Raw genomic sequence first — 20,826 nt, 5'->3', positions numbered from 1 at the left:
TATCATTGGGTTCGCAATAATTGAATGGGAATTCTAATTTGAGAACTAGGAGAAAGAAATGCATCTTCCAGGCAACAATTTATCGTTAACCATACTTTATGTTAGAAATAACTACACTTACATCACACTAAAACTATAAATTCCACTTAATTGTAGGACCAGCAAGAGAAGATAATGTTCCAGAGAATGTTGTTGAAGAGTATGAGGAAGGAGGAGCTGAAGGTAAAATCTTATCTTTAATGTAAACATTTTTGTTGTCAATTGTGATAAGGTATATCTATTTAGATTGTCCTATTTGTTTGTTTATATGTAATTAGATTACAGAATATAAAAACATCAAATTTTCCTCAAAACAATTTGCTTTTTTAGCTCACCTGGCCCGAAGGGCCAAGTGAGCTTTTCCCATCACTTGGCGTCCGTTGTCCGGCGTTAACTTTTACAAAAATCTTCTCCTCTGAAACTACTGGGCCAAATTTAACCAAACTTGGCCACAATCATCATTGGGGTATCTAGTTTAAAAAATGTGTCCGGTGACCCGGTCAACCAACCAAGATGGCCGCCACAGCTAAAAATAGAACATGGGGGTAAAATGCAGTTTTTGGCTTATAACTCAAAAACCAAAGCATTTAGAGCAAATCTGACATGGGGTTTAATTGTTCATCAGGTCAAGATCTATCTGTCCTGAAATTTTCAGATGAATCGGACAACCCGTTGTTGGGTTGCTACCCCTGAATTGGTAATTTTAAGGAAATTTTGCTGTTTTTGGTTATTATCTTGAATATTATTATAGATAGAGATAAACTGTAAACAGCAATAATGTTCACCAAAGTAAGATTTACAAATAAGTCAACATGACCGAAATGGTCAGTTGACCCCTTAAGGAGTTATTGACCTTAATAGTCAATTTTTAACCATTTTTCGTAAATCTTAGTAATCTTTTACAAAAATCTTCTCCTCTGAAACTTCTGGGCCAAATTTAACCAAACTTGGCCACAATCATCATTGGGGTATCTAGTTTAAAAAATGTGTCCGGTGACCCGGTCAACCAACCAAGATGGCCGCCACAGCTAAAAATAGAACATAGGGGTAAAATGCAGTTTTTGGCTTATAACTCAAAAACCAAAGCATTTAGAGCAAATCTGACATGAAGTTAAATTATTTATCAGGTCAAAATCCATCTGCCCTGAAATTTTCAGATGAATCGGACAACCCGTTGTTGGGAGCTGCCCCTGAACTGTTAATTTTAAGGAAATTTTGCTGTTTTTGGTTATTATCTTGAATATTATTATAGATAGAGATAAACTGTAAAAAACAATACATGTTGGCAAAGTAAGATCTACAAATAGGTCAACATGACCAAAATTGTCAGTTGACCCCTTTAGGAGTTATTGCCCTTTATAGTCATGTTTTAACCATTTTTTCATAAATCTTAGTAATCTTTTACAAAAATCTTCTCCTCTGAAACTACTGGGCCAAGTAAACTATAGATAGAGATAATTGTAAGCAGCTAGAATGTTCAGTAAATTAAGATGTACAAACACATCACCATCACCAAAACACAATTTTGTCATGAATCCATCTGCGTCCTTTGTTTAATATTCACATAGTCCAAGGTGAGCGACACAGGCTCTTTAGAGCCTCTAGTTCCTGTTCTTTGTTTGTCTTGTCTTGTCTTGAAAAATTTGAAAAAGCAAAACTTTGGCAGGGTTTTTCCTTTGGCAGCATTTATAATGTTAAAAAAATAATTGTCCTTTGACACTTTATGTTGAAAATAGACTTTATTTTAAAATCATTTCATTAGAAAAAAATCCTGTTTGCAAATTTTGGACTACTTACAGTACACCAAAGTGGCAAACTGGTTAAGTTAATGTGAATATTCCTTTCTTTTCTTCAGTCTGTATAGATTGTGTTCTACATATTCTCCTTGTGGCACCTATTTAACTTTTTTTTTGTATTATTGTTCATCATTTAAAACATATTTGATAATTGTTTTGAATTTTATGCATATTTGTCTTTTAAATATTGAAATACATATGATGCTGGGAAGTTTTGTTTTTCTTTTTCTCAAAAACTGTTATATATATTTATATACATGTATGTCAGTAGTGAATTATATCACTTGACCTCCTTTTCATTCTTCTTAAAATATGATTTTCATTTCCTTTACAAAGTGTCTTGGTAATATATATATATATATATATATACTTACAAGGTGCAGATAACACTAATTAGTAAAGTGCATTATAACTTTAACAAAAAATTGGCTATTTGAATTTGCTTCAAAGGTAGTCTATGGCATAATTGTTACACTAGCAAAGGGTTGTAGTAACATTAAGTTGGAGGTCAACAATGTTTTTTCAAATTTTGCTATATAGTATTCTGCTTGCAATGTGAAATATTTGTTTGAATTATATTTTTCAGTCAAATAATTAAATTTGCATCTCAGTAATAAGATTTATAAGAACCATAGAAAACTTCAGTTAGTTATGAATTTAAAAGTAACAATCGAACTGAAATGAGATTGTGTTTATTTTAAAACTCATGTTTTATATGAACTTTAACGTGGAATTGTCTAATGGTTATATCTGACTACACTAAGTTGATGACTTTTTAGAGATAAATACATGTAGAAATCTGTTACATCTGATGTACCATCATTAAAGGAACAGACCTTTATTTCACAAAAATTTCTCACAACAATATATTCTGATAAGCCATTAACATTTCTTTAAAGTTTTAACCATTTTTAGTTGTAAGATTTTTTTGTGCAACCTTAGCCATGGGTGTTATAAATTTGATATAGCACTTGACTCAGATTTTGCCAATTACAACTATTGACGTTGAATCATGTTCCTAAAACATAGGATATGAGTCTGACCCCTCTGATACTTGTCCTAGTTTTTATAGTACAATGTAGCAGATTTGGATATTACAGATTCTATCAATACCAAACTGACATCTTAGGAGTATTAAATGTAATCTTTTATTTATTTTTGTTTCAGCTGAAGAGGAAGAGATGGAATCAGTTGCTACAGCAGAGCAAGAATTTGATTTTAAAGTTTTCGTGAACAAGTAAATGTTTTCATATATTAAGAAATCCACTCAGGAAATTTCAGAAAAGTTTTTTTAATCAAATATTAACTCAGCCCACCTTTTCTAAGGAAAAGTTGAATAAGTCATTTTTGGATGACGTGATGAAATAACTTTGATAGTGCATATAACACACAACCAAAAATAATATTTCAAAGGATAAATATATAAAGTACAATACATTGATTGAAAGAGATCAGGGGTTGAAGTCACAAAACTTTGCTCAGTCACTCACTCTGCTCAGAGCACAAAAATCATGCTCAAAACATGAAATCCAGCATTTTGATTGATTGATTTTGGAGTATGAGTACAAAAAACAGACTCGAAAGTTTTATGACCGCAAGGCCTGTTAGCTGACATGCCTCAAGTGCATTCAGTTTATAGTAAATGAGTCTGATGAGTTCTTATAAAATTTCTTGCTACTTTCAGTACATCAGGGTTGTGAAAACAACCTCCCTCAATAGAAAACTGTTTGATCTTGATTTTTTTTTCATTATAGAAGAGGGGGGGAGAAGGTGTCAATGAAACAGCTACTAAAAAACATGAAAAAGTCATCAAGAGCATGCTGAGAATTTCAAAGTTTTTTCTACATGAAAAGAATTGAAAGCATTTTCTGTGGTTTCATTTTTCTTCATGGATATTTGATTTTGTGGTTTTGTCCATTATTTCTGCATCAAAGCCAATACGAAATTTTTACTTCATTGAACATTTGAATTAGTAGTCCAGTCCATGTTTACCCATGAAATCCATAAAATTTTGGTATCCCAGGAATATACTAATGAATCCACAGTAAGAGAATCAAAAATTCCTGAGATGAATTAATAAAAAAAAAATTGTCAATGACAGATTCTACTAGAAATTGCTTTATGCATGTGAATTCTAGTTATTATTACTTACCAATTTGTTCCAGGTTTTGCAAAGGTGATGTTCTAAAAGCTTATGTACTGTTGTTAGCTGACTTCCAGAAGAATTCTACACACACCAATCATTGTATCATCAAAATGTTACATAGAATCTCTATAGATTTAGGATATATGGGAATGGTTTTCCAGGCTTCACTCTTCAGAGTGTTTCAGAAAATACTTTTATCACCTCTGGCTAAGGCAGCACGCTATAAGGTAATGATAGAATGTATGATAGATACCCAGATAGTAAAAAGAGCATAAAAATCTTATTTTGGAATATGTAAAACTATAGGGATAGATATCAGCTTTGAAAGAACACATATTGTTTTAGATTTACAGTCAAACCTGATTAAACCGAACCCTGAATAAACCGGTTTCCTGTCCATTCCGGCCGAAAATGAAAGTCCCATATTTTTCCATTCAAAGTCTTTGTTAAAATACCCTTTGTAAACCGGACCCTGTGTATTCCGAATTCCGGCCTTATTTTGAAGTCCCAATACTCTTAATTACATTAATTATTACCTGTCAAAACCGGTTTGTCTAATTAATTTCAATGATCGATATGCAATCAAAACATATTTGTTGATACAATATAACTTTTCGTGATAATCAATTAGTCAGGTGTCAAACTGTGAACCTACAATCGTACAGTAGTGAGCTGTATTATTTATTAAAACATTATAAACGTGTCAATTAAACGAAAAGACACACCGAATATATATCTCGGATTGAACTTACGTTTTAACTTGGATAAACAAATTAAAATCGCGAAGTAAAAAGTTCACATCGTAATTTCGAAATCCTTGGTTCCTTGTTGTGAACCCCTAAACAAATGACCTTGATAATGAAAAACACCCGGATGACAACAATCAATGGATATTGTACACAGTACGACAACGTTTCGAAAGTGATGACATTACGTTTGATAATATTCTGGCTTTTTAATCGGCCATTCCAACATTTCAAATTATTGATCATGGGAGTAAATCGAAACTCTCGTCTTACAATCCAAACAACGCGAGCATTATGATGCAAATGCAAACAATGAAAAACGAAGTGAAAGTATTTTAATTTATCAGATATAATTTACAATCAGAGAGAATTTTTTCATGCAAAATGTCGGACGTCACAAGTCATTAACTTCCGGTCAAAACAGAAACCTGAATAAACCGGCTCCCTGTCCAAACCGGCCCTTTTTCATGGTCCCGTAGCCGGCCGGTTTATACAGGTTTTACTGTATGTCATTGTCAGTGGGTATAACTGATGATTTGAGAAAAGCTGCATTATTTTCCATTTGACTCTCAGTTCAAGCTTTTTCTGTTTTGGTTTTCTGTAAGTTTTACTTTTGCATAGGACAATTGTTTTGTTTTAGAAACAATAAGTTTTGCATATATCAGTTAAAATGGCAAGGTGCTGTTTACAATGGTTTATCTATCAAAGGAGTTTGTAATGTATTATCAAATGTGTTTCATACTTCAGTTAAATGATTGAGCCTTCCCTGTGCACTATTAACATCTATTTTGAATAAAAGATAAGAAATTTAATTTATTGTTGTAGGAAATAGTGAAGTTTGGCCACTTTGTAATTGGAAAATTTGTGCAATGTGCTGAGAACAATAAGAAGATTTTCATGGAGATGCTGTTCTGGAAGGGAGGCAAAGAATCAGTTGAATGTGTAGATGGCTATGGATCTTATGACAGGTATATGTGTTCATAAATAGTTTATATGATAGTTAGATGTGTCATACGTAACTTATATGACAGGTGCATTTGTTCATAAATAGTTTATATGATAGTTAGATGTGTCATAAGTAACTTATATGACAGGTGCATTTATTCATAAATATTTTATATGATAGTTAGATGTGTCATAAGTAACTTATATATATGACAGGTGCATTTGTTCATAAATAGTTTATATGATAGTTAGATGTGTCATAAGTAACTTATATGACAGGTGCATTTGTTCATGAATAGTTTATATGATAGTAAGATGTGTCATAAGTAACTTATATATATGACAGGTGCATTTGTTCATAAATAGTTTATATGATAGTTAGATGTGTCATAAGTAACTTATATGACAGGTGCATTTGTTGTTTGTGATAAAGTAGGAGTTTCAATATCATCCATAGCATCATTACAAAGGATGGTTTCGGTACAGTTTATTTAAGGTTCCACTAAAGTCATAACCTTGAAATTGTTATGTTGTGGCCAAACCAGTTCTTAGGGTAAAAACTAAATTTTCAAAAAAATCTGGAGGCCTGCGAGAAGACTTAATTTGCTCAAAATTGGTATGGATGAATACTTTTACATGTAATGCGGGGCAAGCTCACGTTGATTTGTCACATACATACGTTTTTATGGCATATTTGTCCAATTTCTGTATTGTACCTTCGATATTCGTTCACCTAGATACATGAAATTAAATGAAACTCGAAAATCAATACATTTTCTGAAAAATCAACATGAGCTTGCCCTGTATTAGATATAACAGTAGTCGGTCATACCAATTTTAAACAAATTAATTTGTATCGCAGGCCTCCAGATTTTTTTTAATAATTAGTGTTCACCCAAAGAACCGGTTTGGCCACAACATAACAATTTCAAGTTTGTTTAAATGGACATATGTTCTCATGGTTTAGGACTTTATTCATTATAGGTTGAAAATTACAGGCAGAGTTTAGATGTTTATAAAGTGTCCTATATTTTGACTTTAGTAGAACCTTAATGCATTAAATGCTTTTGCACTGGTTATAGAGTTTTTTGTTTAAACATAAAAAAAAAATTATGTCTAAAAACTTGTCTCAACCCTGTCTTAATAGAAAAAAACCATTCTACTCCTGTCTACGTTATGATGATTTGTGTCCATAAAATTCTTGTTGATACTTCCAGAAAATAAATTCAAGAGCATATGATCATTGTTCTGTCCATCCCTATGTCTGAAACAGATGCATGTAAAATGCACAATTTGTAAACGCATTTCTGTTAATAGAAAAAATATTCTGAATTAGTATCTTTTCCTAGTTTTAAATCTAAGTTACATTGTAAGTTACTTAGGTCACAAAACTATCCGGATCTCATATTTGTGAAATATTTTATCTTTCATGTGTTCAAAATGTGAAACAAATAAAATGAATCCAGAAACTGAGGAACTTTGTTTATTTACAGCAAGGGTCCATCATCATGGACAGAAGATCAAGAGACAGAACTGAGAAGTCTGTATGAGGAATATAGTCAGTTAGAAGATAATGGTAAGATGTCATTCAAATATTCTTTGACAGTTTAGAGGAGTTTCTTGATGTTCTGGGGCTTTACTTTATGTCAAAGTAAATGGCATTTTTTATGCCCCATTTATGGGCATTATGTTTTCTGGTCTGTGGGTCCGTCTGTTCGTTTGTCCATTCATCTGTTCATCCGTCTGTTCAACTGTCTGTCCCGCTTCAGGTTAAAGTTTTTGGTCGAGGTAGTTTTTGATGAAGTTGGAAGTCCTATCAACTTGAAACTTAGTACACATGTTCCCTATGATATGATCTTTCTAATTTTAATTCCAAATTAGAGATTTTATCCCATTTTCACGGTCCACTGAACATAGCAAATGATAATGCGGATGGGGAATCCATGTACTTGGGACACATTCTTGTTTGTTGGGATGTTTAAGAAGGACAAAATCAAATTAAGTTTTGTAGATACCTTGAATCTTTTCTATTAATTCATTATTTAAAATTACAAGTAAGATCTTCCAACACAAAGTTTTAACTGAGATTCATAATTAGAAATTAGCACAAACTGATTAATATAAGAAATACATTACAGAAAAAGATATAGCTGAATGTATTATGGAACGTCTATCAGACGGCAGTAAAACCAGAGGACAGATTATTCGTGAGTTAAAGAAACAAAATTTGATTGGTAGTGCTAAAGAACTGAAGAGGAAACAACCAGGGTAAGGGGTCAGAAGTCAATATCTTAGTCTTGATATCATTTCACATATACTTTCGATATATCTCTATGAATATTTCACAAAAGTTTAATAAGTCCCTTTTCTAAGATAATTTGTTAAACTGAATTGCTTGTTACATGAAATTTGAAATACCATCATATTTCTAAAAACTATAGCATCACATCCATAACACAATCTATAAGAAAACCAATTCAGATAGCATCATATTTAGAAATGTAGATCACATTACCATGATGCTAATAGGTTCTGGGGAGAACACTGAAGCTAATGTGTCATTTGTCAATAGCAAGCTGGCATATTCTTGACTGGTTTTTGTGTTTGTCAGTTCTCTCATCCCAAATCAGAATAAAGTAGATATAAAAGATGTGGTATGAGTGCCAACTAGACAACTTTACATCCAAGTCACAATTTGTAAAAGTAAAGCATTATAGGTCAAAGTATGATCTTCAACACGGAGCCTTGGCTCACATCAAACAGCAAGCTACAAATACAAAATAACAGATATTTGATGTAATTTTTTTAGGAGAAAACATGCAGGACCATGGACAGAAGAAGATGAGGAAGAACTTACAAATATGTTTCAGGAGTTTAAATCATCAGCAGGTAAAATAAATGGAGATTTTTATGTAAAATAGTTATTCCTATTCAGAAAAGTATAAAAATAATGAGATGTGGTATGATTGACTATGAGACAACTATTCATCAGAGCTAAAATGTGGTGGATATATGCAATAATAGGTCACCTTACGGCTTCAAAAAAGGCCAAAACGATACTGTATAGTTTGCTATAAAAGGCACAGCCATGAATAGACATGAACCAACGTCAACCATAGTGAGAAGTTACTCATTACTTACAAAGTACAGATCAGTGTATGATTCAAATGCACACATTTACAGCTAAATACTTGACTATTCTACATGTTAATGTAGGATATAACATTGTACATAAAAAATAAAATCTAGATCTTGCTTTAGCTGAATCTGTTGTCTTTTATGTATATTATAACTGAACAACTGGACGAGAAAAGGATCTTATTAAGATTTTATTTGTTTACTGAATGCAAAATGAACTGTTTTATTCCAACAGAGTGTTGTTTCAATATTGAAAGTCTCCTATAGTTTGTATTGAATTGATTTGCCTCATTACTTCAGAATTCTACAGTATGCAGACTAGACAAATATTTTATACTTATTGTCATAATTGTAATATAGGCAGAAATTGGTTTGACATGTTGCAGTGTGTTAATAAACACTGTTTTCTAATATTAAGATGAAAGCATGGGGTTTCATTGTAAGATTTTGGATCAAACTTGCAGCTGGATTTAAGCCCCCTTTCCCATTTTAAAATTTTGTGAAAATTCCTTCCCAAAAATATATTTCTATATATGCAAAAAAGATTTTAAACCCCTTTTTCTCATTTTAAAGTTTTGTGAAAATTCCTTCCCAAAAATATATTTCTACGCAATTTCATAACATAGCTTCTAGTTAAAAGCAATTTAAAAACAAATGAAACATTCCTTCTTTTTTGACTAATTGACTTGTGTAAAAGAATTTCATATTTTATTTTATCAAGTCTAAAAAGAGTAAAGCCTCATTACTGTGTTATGCACATAACAGTTGATAATCAAATTGTACAGAAAACTTTTGTTTTAGATCCATTGGGAAATATTATGTCAGCCATGACAGTTCATCGTTCTAAACAGCGTGTTATTGAAAAGTTGTTAGGTTTAGGACTTGTGAATGATCGTAGTGAGTTATATAAGAAACGTGGGAAGAAATCTAAGAAGGATGACTATGACAGTGATTCTGGAGATGGTTACGAGGAAGATGGAGGTTTTGTTGTCAGTCAGAGAAATGTCGACACCAGCGGTATGTTCCAATATAAAAATAAATACACATGGCTTTCATATTTCAGGAACAAGCATCAGGTAAAATTTCACTCAACTCAACCCATTGTGGTGTGCTTGAAATTTGGGTTCTTTTTTTACACTTGATTTATACTAGATTCACAGCATCAATGAAGTTGTATGGACGGTTCTACTGCATTTACTTCATTACTTTTCGTGCAGTTTTTCAAAAAAGTTTCAAGAACAATTTGAGGAATCTTCCAGTTAAGAATTGAATGATTCTATCAACTAATTTCTCAGGAATCGAATATTGCTTTCTATTGTAAAAAACAAAATATAAACTGGAAGTTTTAAGTTATTCATAAATTTTTTTGTGATTCCAGATTTATCTTTGAGGCAAGTTCAATTGATATAATGAAAGGAAATCATTATATATTTTTTTAATTTTATTACCTGTAAAAGTGTTTGAATGTAACTAATAACAGTTTCACTCATACAATTTTGCATAAAACCACTTTGCATTTCACAAATGCTTGTTTAATCCGATGAAGTCACTTACACACATGTGTATGACATAGAAAAAAAGCACAAGTTTAACTCATGAAAAGGACTTTTTGTACATATTTTAATAAAAGTTTTAATTTTTTAAATCAGAATTGGAAAATGCCTTTACTGAAAAGTTATTTATGTATGTGTTGTTTATATACCTTGTTAACACCTACAAATAAAAGTTCACACAATAACAGAGATATGTTGGATTCTACAGCTATCAGCATTAATGTATAAAGGGAAGTAATTCAAGTTATACTATGATTCATTGTTTTCCAGATTCTAGTTCAGATGAGGGAGAAAATTCAGATTCAAATGTAAGTGACAAAGAAATGGACAGTGATAAAGAAAATGACAGTACTCCTCAAGATTCTCCAGACATGACTGCTGTTATGCAAAATCTTATTCAAAAAGGTGAAAATTCTTTTTTTCTTTTTATCTTTATTTTTAGGAAAAAATTATGGTTATAATTAAACCAAACTATTATGACGCAATAGAAACAACCATGTTGTTTTGCCTTTGGTATATTGAAATTTTCATTTAATAATTCAATCAAACTTTGCACAGAAATTTCTAATAAGCTGTAAAAATATGTTATCTTTTATGAAAATATGGATTAATCTATGACCAAAAACAAGTATGTCTTACTACTATCTCCAGTCACAAAAGAATAGGGTTGGAAGGTTGGATTTAAAAAAAAAATTGACATTATTAAGGAAATAAGAACTACACAATCTCTTAAAACATGTCTTGTCCAATTCTGAAAAAAAATGACATTAACACTTAACATCCAGTTATATGTGCATACACAATTAATGATGTGCAAGTTGCAGAGTTATGACAACTTTTTCGCTTGCCATGGTAAATAATTACAAATTTGAATGATAAAGTCGTCAGAAATGTGATTCATAGTCTTCACTTGCAAAACAAAATGATATTTCAATAGCTATATTTTAGTGAGGCAACTTAATAATGATAATTCAGCATCAGCAACCAAATACATTTTGTAAGGAGGAGAGAAATAGACATATATTTGTTTTTGCCTCATAACAATTTTTATTTGTGGTACTTTAGCATAAGTTATTTTTATGTCATCAGTTCAATTTTATTTTAGAATTTCTTAAAAAATTTCTTTAAAAAAATATGTAACAAAAGGTTTTGTTATTAATTTTGTTATTAATTTTGTTTAGGCTATAGCTCACAAATACAGTGGATACAGAGAGCCCTGAAAAGAGTATTAGAAAGTAGAAGTAAGTTCATGAGTACTTTATATCATGATCCTCTCTATGAAGTTTATTATTTGTATACCCCATTCTATGAGTACTTTTATAAGCTATATTGTTTGTATCTTGTCTGTTCTTCCTACAAATGTTTTTGTCATCATTTTCTCAGAAACTACTCAACAGAAGAATTTCGTATTTGGTCATCGCCTTGAATTTGTGATATTGAAAATGTCCTACTGTACTCAGGAAGGTGTTTCTCGCTCCATATGTTATATGGCTTAGGGTTTGATAAAGCCTTTGCAACCGTGACTGATATCAAGGATGTAATTCATACAGATTAGAGTTTAAACAAAGCTTTTTTAAAAGTGATTGATATTAACATCACAGATGGCTGATACAGCATGGTACTACAAATACAATTATATTATACTAGAAAATGCCCGCCAAATCGTGGAACAATTGAACAAGTGTCTACCCTGATCAACTTCTCATTGTTTTCATTTTTAGTTGTACATGTGTTTAGCGGACAGTACATGGACTGAGAATGCCCGAAAGTGTATTAGACGCAGATTGATAATGGTCTCTGAATTTGGATTTTTTTCTCAAAAATTGGCATTTTCTGTGGAAAAAAGATTTTTTCAAAGACTAATATAAAAAGTACAAATCATTACATTTATATGTCATATCACAAATACATACTTGCCAACCTCTGACAATAGGAAATCATGTCATGACATGACATGACATGTCAAAAAGCGTGTGAAAACGTGTGACGTAGATGCGAACTTTTTAATATGAATGTGGTAATGTTCATTATTTCACATTATACAAATTTGTTATTATAAAAAAGCAATATATATTATTCTGTGAACTTTTATTGTATTCAACAGTGGTCTGTTATGTTGCTTTTAAAGCAACACCACTAGGCACATACAATGTATTCAAAACAATTGTCAGTTTCAAGTTTAGTTACATTTATTTGATAATTATAACAGCACACAATATAAATGTAACATTGTCAAGTTCTGATCAGAATTCAGTGTCAATTTCTTTATAATTGAAATCTACTTCCTTCTTCCGGTCTCGTTGTCGTGAGACTTTGAGTAGTCTAGTGAAATATAGGAACTCAAGGGACACAATGCCAATATTTCATTTTTAATCATTCTTTGTCTTTGATATGAATTAACGTTACCTGATGCATTGCTTTTCTTTGTTTACATTGAACATAACGTCATAACTTAAATAATGTCACAAGTAAAATCCCTAACAACAGAACCAAAATCGGAAAATCTACGGTATTTCCGTTTCTTTTTTTTAACAAATATTTAAGTTACAAAAAAAATAATTCATACAGACTTCGTCCACATTCACAGGTAATGCCTGCCTCATATTATGGGGACAAATTCCCCTATTACAGTAGATTATTAATTAACTACACTGTTATTGGACTTAATATGATGAAAACTGCCTATGCAATATAAGGTGTAAACTCTGCCAATATAGATTTTTTTCTGTATTGGCCAAGCTATTCTATATTGGCTGAGATGACACAAGTCCAGGATTTCAGATTGTCTCTAGTTTTTACATCGAAAGTCACGATAAACACAAACTGAAAGTAAACAGTTGTTTGGAAGACGCAATTTTCATTTAATTATCTTAACATGCTGAAAATGTCAGTATGGCATATATTTCAGGCTAAAGACGGTCACATTCATTTAAAAAGCATTTTGAAAGCAGACGTTGGAATTATAGCAGGTTTGGGGAAAGAGTAGATTATCTCAAAGTTCATTTCTTAACGACCTCATAATTTCACGATGGTACAAATCGATTTTATAATTAGTTTCTGCACAACACATGCAATGGCAGTACCTTTCCAATTACTATTTATGTGTTGCGTCTAAATTTAAGTTGTAACACTTAATAGTGACTATAGAACATGACGTCATATCTTAAATTACGTCACAAGTAAATTCCCTGACAACAGAACCAAAATCAGAAACGTTACGGTACTTCCGTTTCGTTTTTTTTTAAAACAAATATGTAAGCTACAAAAAAAATAATTCATACAGACTTCGTCCCCATTCACAGGTAATGCCTGCCTCATATTAATTGTTTGATATGAAAAAAATGTTACCTGAATAACAGCGTTTCTTTGTTTACATTGAATATGACATCATAACTTAAATAAAGTCACAACTAAATCCCTAACAACAGAACCAATATCGGAAACGTTACGGTATTTCCGTTTCTTTTATCAACATGTTTTAAAAAAATTTAAATAATACAGGCTTCGTCCCCATTCACAGGTAATGCCTGCCTAATATTATCATTGCAACATAGAATGCACAATGCGTTACTCTTCACTCTATCATTTAAACTTAAACTCCAAAATATAATTTATAAATCTTGAATCTAGTCAATTTCATGGTACATGTATGTACACATCGTTTTCACTTTTAACAATCGGCTCTTTAGACAACGGTACAGGCCCTGAAAGCGACCTCTTACTGTGGACATTTTCCTTATAAAGTGAATTTGAAAGAAAGTCACAAAATTGTTAAGACTACTTACCTTTTGCTGATCGTCCATATAGAAAAACAAACAATATGGCAGCCAAACAATTACTTCGAAATTTTCAGTATTTATCGCCGAATGAGGAGAATAGCGATATCACTTACAACCAAAAAATGAAAAGAACGAAAAAGCATGTAATCGCGTGTAAAGTGGTGAAAAGCGTGTACACGCCATGTGACAAAATCTACACGTGTAAACCGTTGAAAAAGCGTGTATTACACGCAAATATCATGTCACTCGGCAAGTATGCAAATATTTCAAACTTTGTATGATTTCAGAGGAGTTCCAGCTAAATTAAATCAGTTTTCCTTGAGTAGTATCGATTAAGTATTTAAAAGTGTCTTGCTGCATTGTATTAATGAAGATTTGCACTTTTCATTCTTTCCTCCTGTTTGCATTGTATTAATAAAGATTTGCACTTTTCATTCTTTCCTCATGTTTGCATTGTATTAAAAAAGATTTGCACTTTTCATTCTTACCTCCTGTATAGCATCAGAAGTGTCTGTACCAATTGTTCCATTATCAGAAGAGAATGAAACAGCCATGGAAGATCAGATGTTTTTGTCATTTCTACAACAAATTGGTATCTCACCTCCTTCAAATGCACAGGTTTGTTCATTCATGCTTATAGATTATATTTACTTTAAGTTTATAAAATTAAGGTGCAATTATTGTTTCACAAGTTTATTGTAGGATTCAATTAACACAGGCACCAGTAATCACAAACAAGACGGTGGGTTCCCATTTACCCTTTACAAATTTTATTATGTCTTGTTCTAGGTCATCAACTAATCCTTATCACTATGGTTTCCACCAATACAAGAGACCTCAATGAAATTTTCATATGTATATAAATTGATATTCATATAAGCTGTCTTTAGTGGAAACAAAAACCCGATTTTGAATTTATATATCATCCAGTAAAATAAAGAATGAATTGAAATCAGAGCTACTAATTTTTACACAGATCTAACAACTTTTTCTCAATTAGTGGCCGAATTATCTAAGTATTTGAACTATACTGTACCACTAACCTGTCAACGCTGGGGTTGTGAGTTCAAATCCTTCATGTTGTGGTTTTGTTTGACTCCAATCTTTATCGACTAGAATTGTCCGTTTTCCTTGTGAAGGTATGTAGTTCTCTCCAGCTCAATCCAATAAGAAAAACTGACCGCCATGAAATAGCACATAAGTGCTCAAAGTGGTGTTAAACACCAATCAATCAATGTTTTCTCAATATTTGTATAATTATATAGGAAGCATTTTGGAGAATACCGGCAGAATTACATGGTCAGGAGTTACAAGAAGTTATTGATGGCATAACTATTAATGAAAACGGAGAAGCAATCAATGCTCACATGATTAAAGCTAAAAAGCCTCAGAAGAATAAAAAGAAAGATAAAAAGGGGAAAGATAAGAAAAAGAAGAAGCATGATAAGGTTCAGAAAAATGAAAGTCGAAAAGAAGAGAAACAGAAGAAGTCAAAGAAAAAGAATGATATGCTAAAGGCTTTGGCAGAGAAAAGAAAGACCAAACGTGGTGGAGAAAGAAGGTATTTCATTTATACTGTTATTTAAAGCCTTTTTCTGGGTATTCAGTGAACTAGGAGATTGTATTGTTTAACTGTGACACATTTGCAGACTGGTTATGATTAAGTTTATCATGTTTGCATTCTCATTGAGTCACACTAAGGGTAAAAGATGTAAACTTCATAGGTCAGATTGGTACTAAGCATACAAATAAAGAACCAAAAAATAATACACTTTGTACCCATCTAAAAGTACTGGAAATAACTAACAGCTAGTTCAAATACCATTTTCAGCTAATAAATAAACCATGTTTTTCATGACTAAAACAGATATGTCCTTTTGAATAAATGGAAATATTGCAGTAGTGTCTAATCAATAGTGTTATGTTCATGTATAAAAAAAATTGAATTGAACCACATCTACTTTAGTATATTCCTGCATAAAAATTCATTTTTGCATTAAGACTGGACCGTATATGCAGTCTTGAAAAATATATATTACACTATCAAACTTTCTAGTTAGTATTGTTCAGTGGCGGATCCAGAACTTTTTGTAAGGGAGGCCCACTGACTGACCTAAGGGGGGCTTACTCTAGTCATGCTTCATTGATTCCCTATAAAATCAAATAAATTCAACCCCCCCCCCCACTCCAGACCCTTTTGTTTTCCACATAATTAATATTGCCAATAATTAACAAGTTCAGGGTCTAATCAGATACCGATACCAATAGTATATTCACCTATTACTTTATCTGTATATTTGTACGTTCAAATCTGACAGGCTCACCACCAAACAGTGTATTTAGGATTTTGCTATATACAAGGGTCATAATCACAGGGTTGACACCACTAAATTCAATAATTGTCACATTGTTCCCAATTGTAGTATTTTAATCAGTATGACTTTCTAAGATGACAATACGAATACTAAAAATCTGGACTTAAAATAAGGTGTATAGGTACAGTTTTCAATTTGTTAGCCGGAATGACGTAAAACAGTGTATCAAAGACTTCAACTTTATTTATAACTCATAAAGAACAATGCTGTTGATTAAAAAATACTCCTTTCCAGGCCCTTTTGTTTTCCAAATAAATAATAATACCAATAATTGATAAGTTCCAGGTCAATGGGTTCAAACAGAATGATGTTGAAAGCAGAGAAAACTGTGCATCTTATATAATCAGCATGACTTTATCAGATGACTATACCAATAGTAAAATAAGGCTTACGCATAGTTATATACCTTAATTCAGTCACAGACCCGCGATATCACGGGTGTGTTCTAGTGCTGTTTGAAGTCACATGACTGACCCACATGACTTGCGATCACCTGATACATTAGAAAAAATGGCGGTTTATTTTTTTCAAAACGAGCGTGGTTTATTCAATTTTCATACACTTTTCTTCAACTCTTTATGATGAACACATACAAAAACAGTAAGTTATGACAACAAGGAACACAGAGGCTAATGTAACCGACAACAAAAGCTTTATTGTGTCTTAATAAAGACATGGCAAATTTCCGGATTGCAAAACAGATGGACAAATTTACAGGATAAATATGTAACAACAAAGATATAAAATGTATTTTATTTGAATAAAACATGACAAATTAAGAACAATACGATACATATTACAATTTTAACATGCATGTAAAAACATAAAAAACAATCGATGTTTTTGCAAAAATATTCCGTACTGTTCACTTCACTTTGAAATTTATTGGTCAGAGTTTTGACCTGAAAAAAAGACTAAAGAATGTTTGTAGTCATGTATAACACGCACCCCTCTTACAAGCAACTTGACCCAGGGTATAAATGTGCGCGTTATACATACCAAAAGACGGTATACATTTTTTGTATATATTTGATTAGGAAAGCAAAGATGCAGTCAGAACAATCTGATGAGGAAAATGAAGAAATTGTTCCTCTAGAAAATGATGAAAATGTTCCAGTAGAGAATGAAGCAAATGTTGCCATGGAAACAGATGTCCCTCAGTCACCTGTTGCAACTACACCAAATACAGAAATGGCCAAAAAGTCCAGTAATTCTTCGTCAAAAAAGAAAAGGAGGATCAAACGTTTAATTGACTCAGATAGTGACGACAGGTACTATTCAAACATTTTTGTTAAGTTCATTATACCCCCCACTTTATAAAAGTGGGAGTTTACTATTTTACATCTGTCTCTCTGCCCATCTGTCCATCAGTCAGTCCATTCCATGAATATTTTTTTCGCATCTTTATCAGAAACTACCCCATAAGGATTTCTGAAATTTGGATTTATATAAGTCAGCTATTCAGTGTGATGCATTTTCAGATTCATCACTCAACAATTTCCTGTTTACCCAAATATTTGGGCTAGGTATCATCAGTGATCAGTAGCATACAGTTTCACTTGTTTCTTCATTAATTGTACTATTCAATCATTGTCAGATGACCGAAAAATTTCATTCATTCACCTGTACAAAGTGGTGTCCACCATCAGGGACTTTTTCAGAAGCACAAAACATTTCCAAATTATCTTATGATAAAAATAAAAATACAAAACAGTTATTTCCATAGCATGACAATTGACCTTTTGGTTAGACAAAATTTTCATTTCTGATAGAAGCATACTCAGCTTATAATTAATTGGTTAGTTTTGTCTGAAAAATAGGCTATTCAAATAACCGAAAACAGCTGAATTCGAAAATGAAAATACTTCAAGTACAGGCTCATATCATGGAATCATACAATACAAACATTTATCTTCAATTTTACAGTGATAATGGAAAACCTCTTCCAGTTATATCACTGGACAATACAGAGAATAAAGATTCTGATGTTGAGGAAGAATCACAGTCACAGAAACGCCCCCTGGTGTTTGGGGATAGTAGTGATGAAGAGGTACAACCAACCAAACGTCAGAAGATATCAGATGGGGAGGAAAGTGAAGATGATGATACACCTCTGGCTACAATCAAACAATCAGGTAGGGACTAAAGTATGGGAATGTAAACAATATACTGAGAAAAATATATACATATAAACACCAGTTGTTTATAATCCTATAGTGAAAAGCAGGGGCGGATCCAGCCATTTTAAAAAGGGGGTTCCTAACCCAGGACAAGGGGGGGGGAGGGGGGGTCCCCATTCAAATGCATTGATCGTCCAAAAAAAAGGGGTGTTCCAACCCCCGGAACCCCCCCTCTGGATCCGCGCCTGAAAAGGCTACCACATGAAGTGTGGTAGGTTGTTGGTTATACCTCAATCAATCAATCAAAATTTTAAAATTGCTATCTGCTGCTTGTGAATCGCAAAAGGGATATGATTGGTTGTACACGGTCAAATTTGGTGTGTTGAAAGTACAGTTTTTGAGCAAGCCAGACAGAACTAAAAAGAAACCCTGGCAACTATTCTAATGATTAGGGAAATTCAGTGTTGAGGATCTTTTATTTTACAGCTTCATCTGATTTGGTGTGGGGATGTATTAATGCCATGTTTGTTGGCAGATGGTTTCATCGGACACATTTTTTTAAACACAATACACTAGTATAAATATGTGACCAAGTTTGGTTCCATTTAGCCCTGAAGATCAGAGGATAACATTTTTGTAAAAGTTAGTGAACCACTCATCTTCTAAATTAATACTATCTTAAGCTGTTCCAACTCTAAATATGATACTGTTCAATGAATTATCAGCATTAACATTGTTAACAAAGTAGAAAATTTTTGTCTGTTTCAGAGTTGTTTCCAGCTACATTATACAGTCAAGGTCCTAATAGACTATAACATTTTGTCTTGTTTCAGAGTCATTCCCAGCTACGCTATAAAGTCAATGTCCTAATAGACTATAACATTTTGTCTTGTTTCAGAGTCATTCCCAGCTACGCTATAAAGTCAATGTCCTAATAGACTATAACATTTTGTCTTGTTTCAGAGTCATTCCCAGCTACGCTATACAGTCAATGTCCTAATAGACTATAACATTTTGTCTTGTTTCAGAGTCATTCCCAGCTACGCTATACAGTCAAGGTCCTAATAGACTATAACATTTTGTCTTGTTTCAGAGTCATTCCCAGCTACGCTATACAGTCAATGTCCTAATAGACTATAACATTTTGTCTTGTTTCAGAGTCATTCCCAGCTTCATTATACAGTCAAGGCCCTAATAGACTATAACATTTTGTCTTGTTTCAGAGTCATTCCCAGCTACGCTATACAGTCAATGTCCTAATAGACTATAACATTTTGTCTTGTTTCAGAGTCGTTCCCAGCTTCATTATACAGTCAAGGCCCTAATAGACTATAACATTTTGTCTTGTTTCAGAGTCGTTCCCAGCTTCATTATACAGTCAAGGTCCTAATAGACTATTACATTTTGTCTTGTTTCAGAGTCGTTCCCAGCTACGCTATACAGTCAAGGTCCTAATAGACTATAACATTTTGTCTTGTTTCAGAGTCGTTCCCAGCTACGCTATACAGTCAAGGTCCTAATAGACTATAACATTTTGTCTTGTTTCAGAGTCGTTCCCAGCTACGCTATACAGTCAAGGTCCATTAGATTCAGATGATTCTGAAGAGGATGATCATGTTCCATTACGTAGAGTTCTTCAGAAGAAAAACATTATTGAAAGTGATGACGAAGATTGATAAGAGCCATAGCAAAAACTTCTGGTAGCATAAACTTTGTGCAATTTCTTGTCAAATAGAAAAGAAAAAAAATGATGTAATGTACCTAAGGTGATGAAGACCAAACATGTATTCATCTGAAATAACATGGATGATATAGGAATTATCATTTTCTGAATGAATAATTATTTTTATTATCATAATAACGATTATTTCTGAAATTGCTGAAAAGAGTGCTATTGTTTTCATGAAGTCTTATGTGTGTGTCAGCATTGTTTACTTGAAAGTATGAGAGATTTACCTAGCTAGAAACTGCTGGAGCTTGATGTGTATGATTTCTTAAAAACATATAGTTGATGTCTGCATGTATTGTAATCCTATTTGCTAACTCCCAATGGCAGAAGGTAATGAAAACAAAACCAAATATAGATTTTTCCAGGATTGTTTGCTTTCCTATGTAATTTCATGTGGAACGAAATGATTCTGTATAAAATGTTACAAAAGATAATAGATTGAATATTTTTGGAATGAACA

The 20,826-nt window shown here is 32.4% G+C and overlaps 1 protein-coding gene across 2 annotated transcripts in view; it reads left to right on the top strand.

Annotated features, from left to right (window-relative positions):
* The window catches only part of LOC143064025 (protein timeless homolog), a 54,391-nt gene extending 34,036 nt beyond the window's left edge, over positions 1–20,355 (top strand). Inside the window, exons 19-33 of one of the 2 annotated variants that reach the window (XM_076236521.1) lie at positions 157–222; positions 3,003–3,072; positions 4,001–4,208; positions 5,553–5,695; positions 7,166–7,248; positions 7,811–7,940; positions 8,482–8,561; positions 9,612–9,827; positions 10,634–10,768; positions 11,545–11,604; positions 14,642–14,760; positions 15,408–15,703; positions 17,555–17,788; positions 18,444–18,652; positions 20,186–20,355. In XM_076236521.1, the coding sequence (XP_076092636.1) occupies positions 157–222; positions 3,003–3,072; positions 4,001–4,208; positions 5,553–5,695; positions 7,166–7,248; positions 7,811–7,940; positions 8,482–8,561; positions 9,612–9,827; positions 10,634–10,768; positions 11,545–11,604; positions 14,642–14,760; positions 15,408–15,703; positions 17,555–17,788; positions 18,444–18,652; positions 20,186–20,313 (2,177 nt within the window). In that variant the 3' untranslated portion in view covers positions 20,314–20,355. Of the gene's footprint in view, positions 1–156; positions 223–3,002; positions 3,073–4,000; positions 4,209–5,552; positions 5,696–7,165; positions 7,249–7,810; positions 7,941–8,481; positions 8,562–9,611; positions 9,828–10,633; positions 10,769–11,544; positions 11,605–14,641; positions 14,761–15,407; positions 15,704–17,554; positions 17,789–18,443; positions 18,653–20,055; positions 20,118–20,185 lie in introns of those variants that run through there. The other variant, XM_076236522.1, reaches the window with a different exon arrangement.
* The last annotated feature ends 471 nt before the right edge of the window (positions 20,356–20,826 follow it).

The sequence above is a fragment of the Mytilus galloprovincialis genome, chromosome 2, assembly GCF_965363235.1.
Source record: "Mytilus galloprovincialis chromosome 2, xbMytGall1.hap1.1, whole genome shotgun sequence".
Taxonomy (NCBI): Eukaryota; Metazoa; Mollusca; class Bivalvia; order Mytilida; family Mytilidae; genus Mytilus; species Mytilus galloprovincialis.
This window is presented reverse-complemented; position numbering and strand designations above follow the sequence as displayed.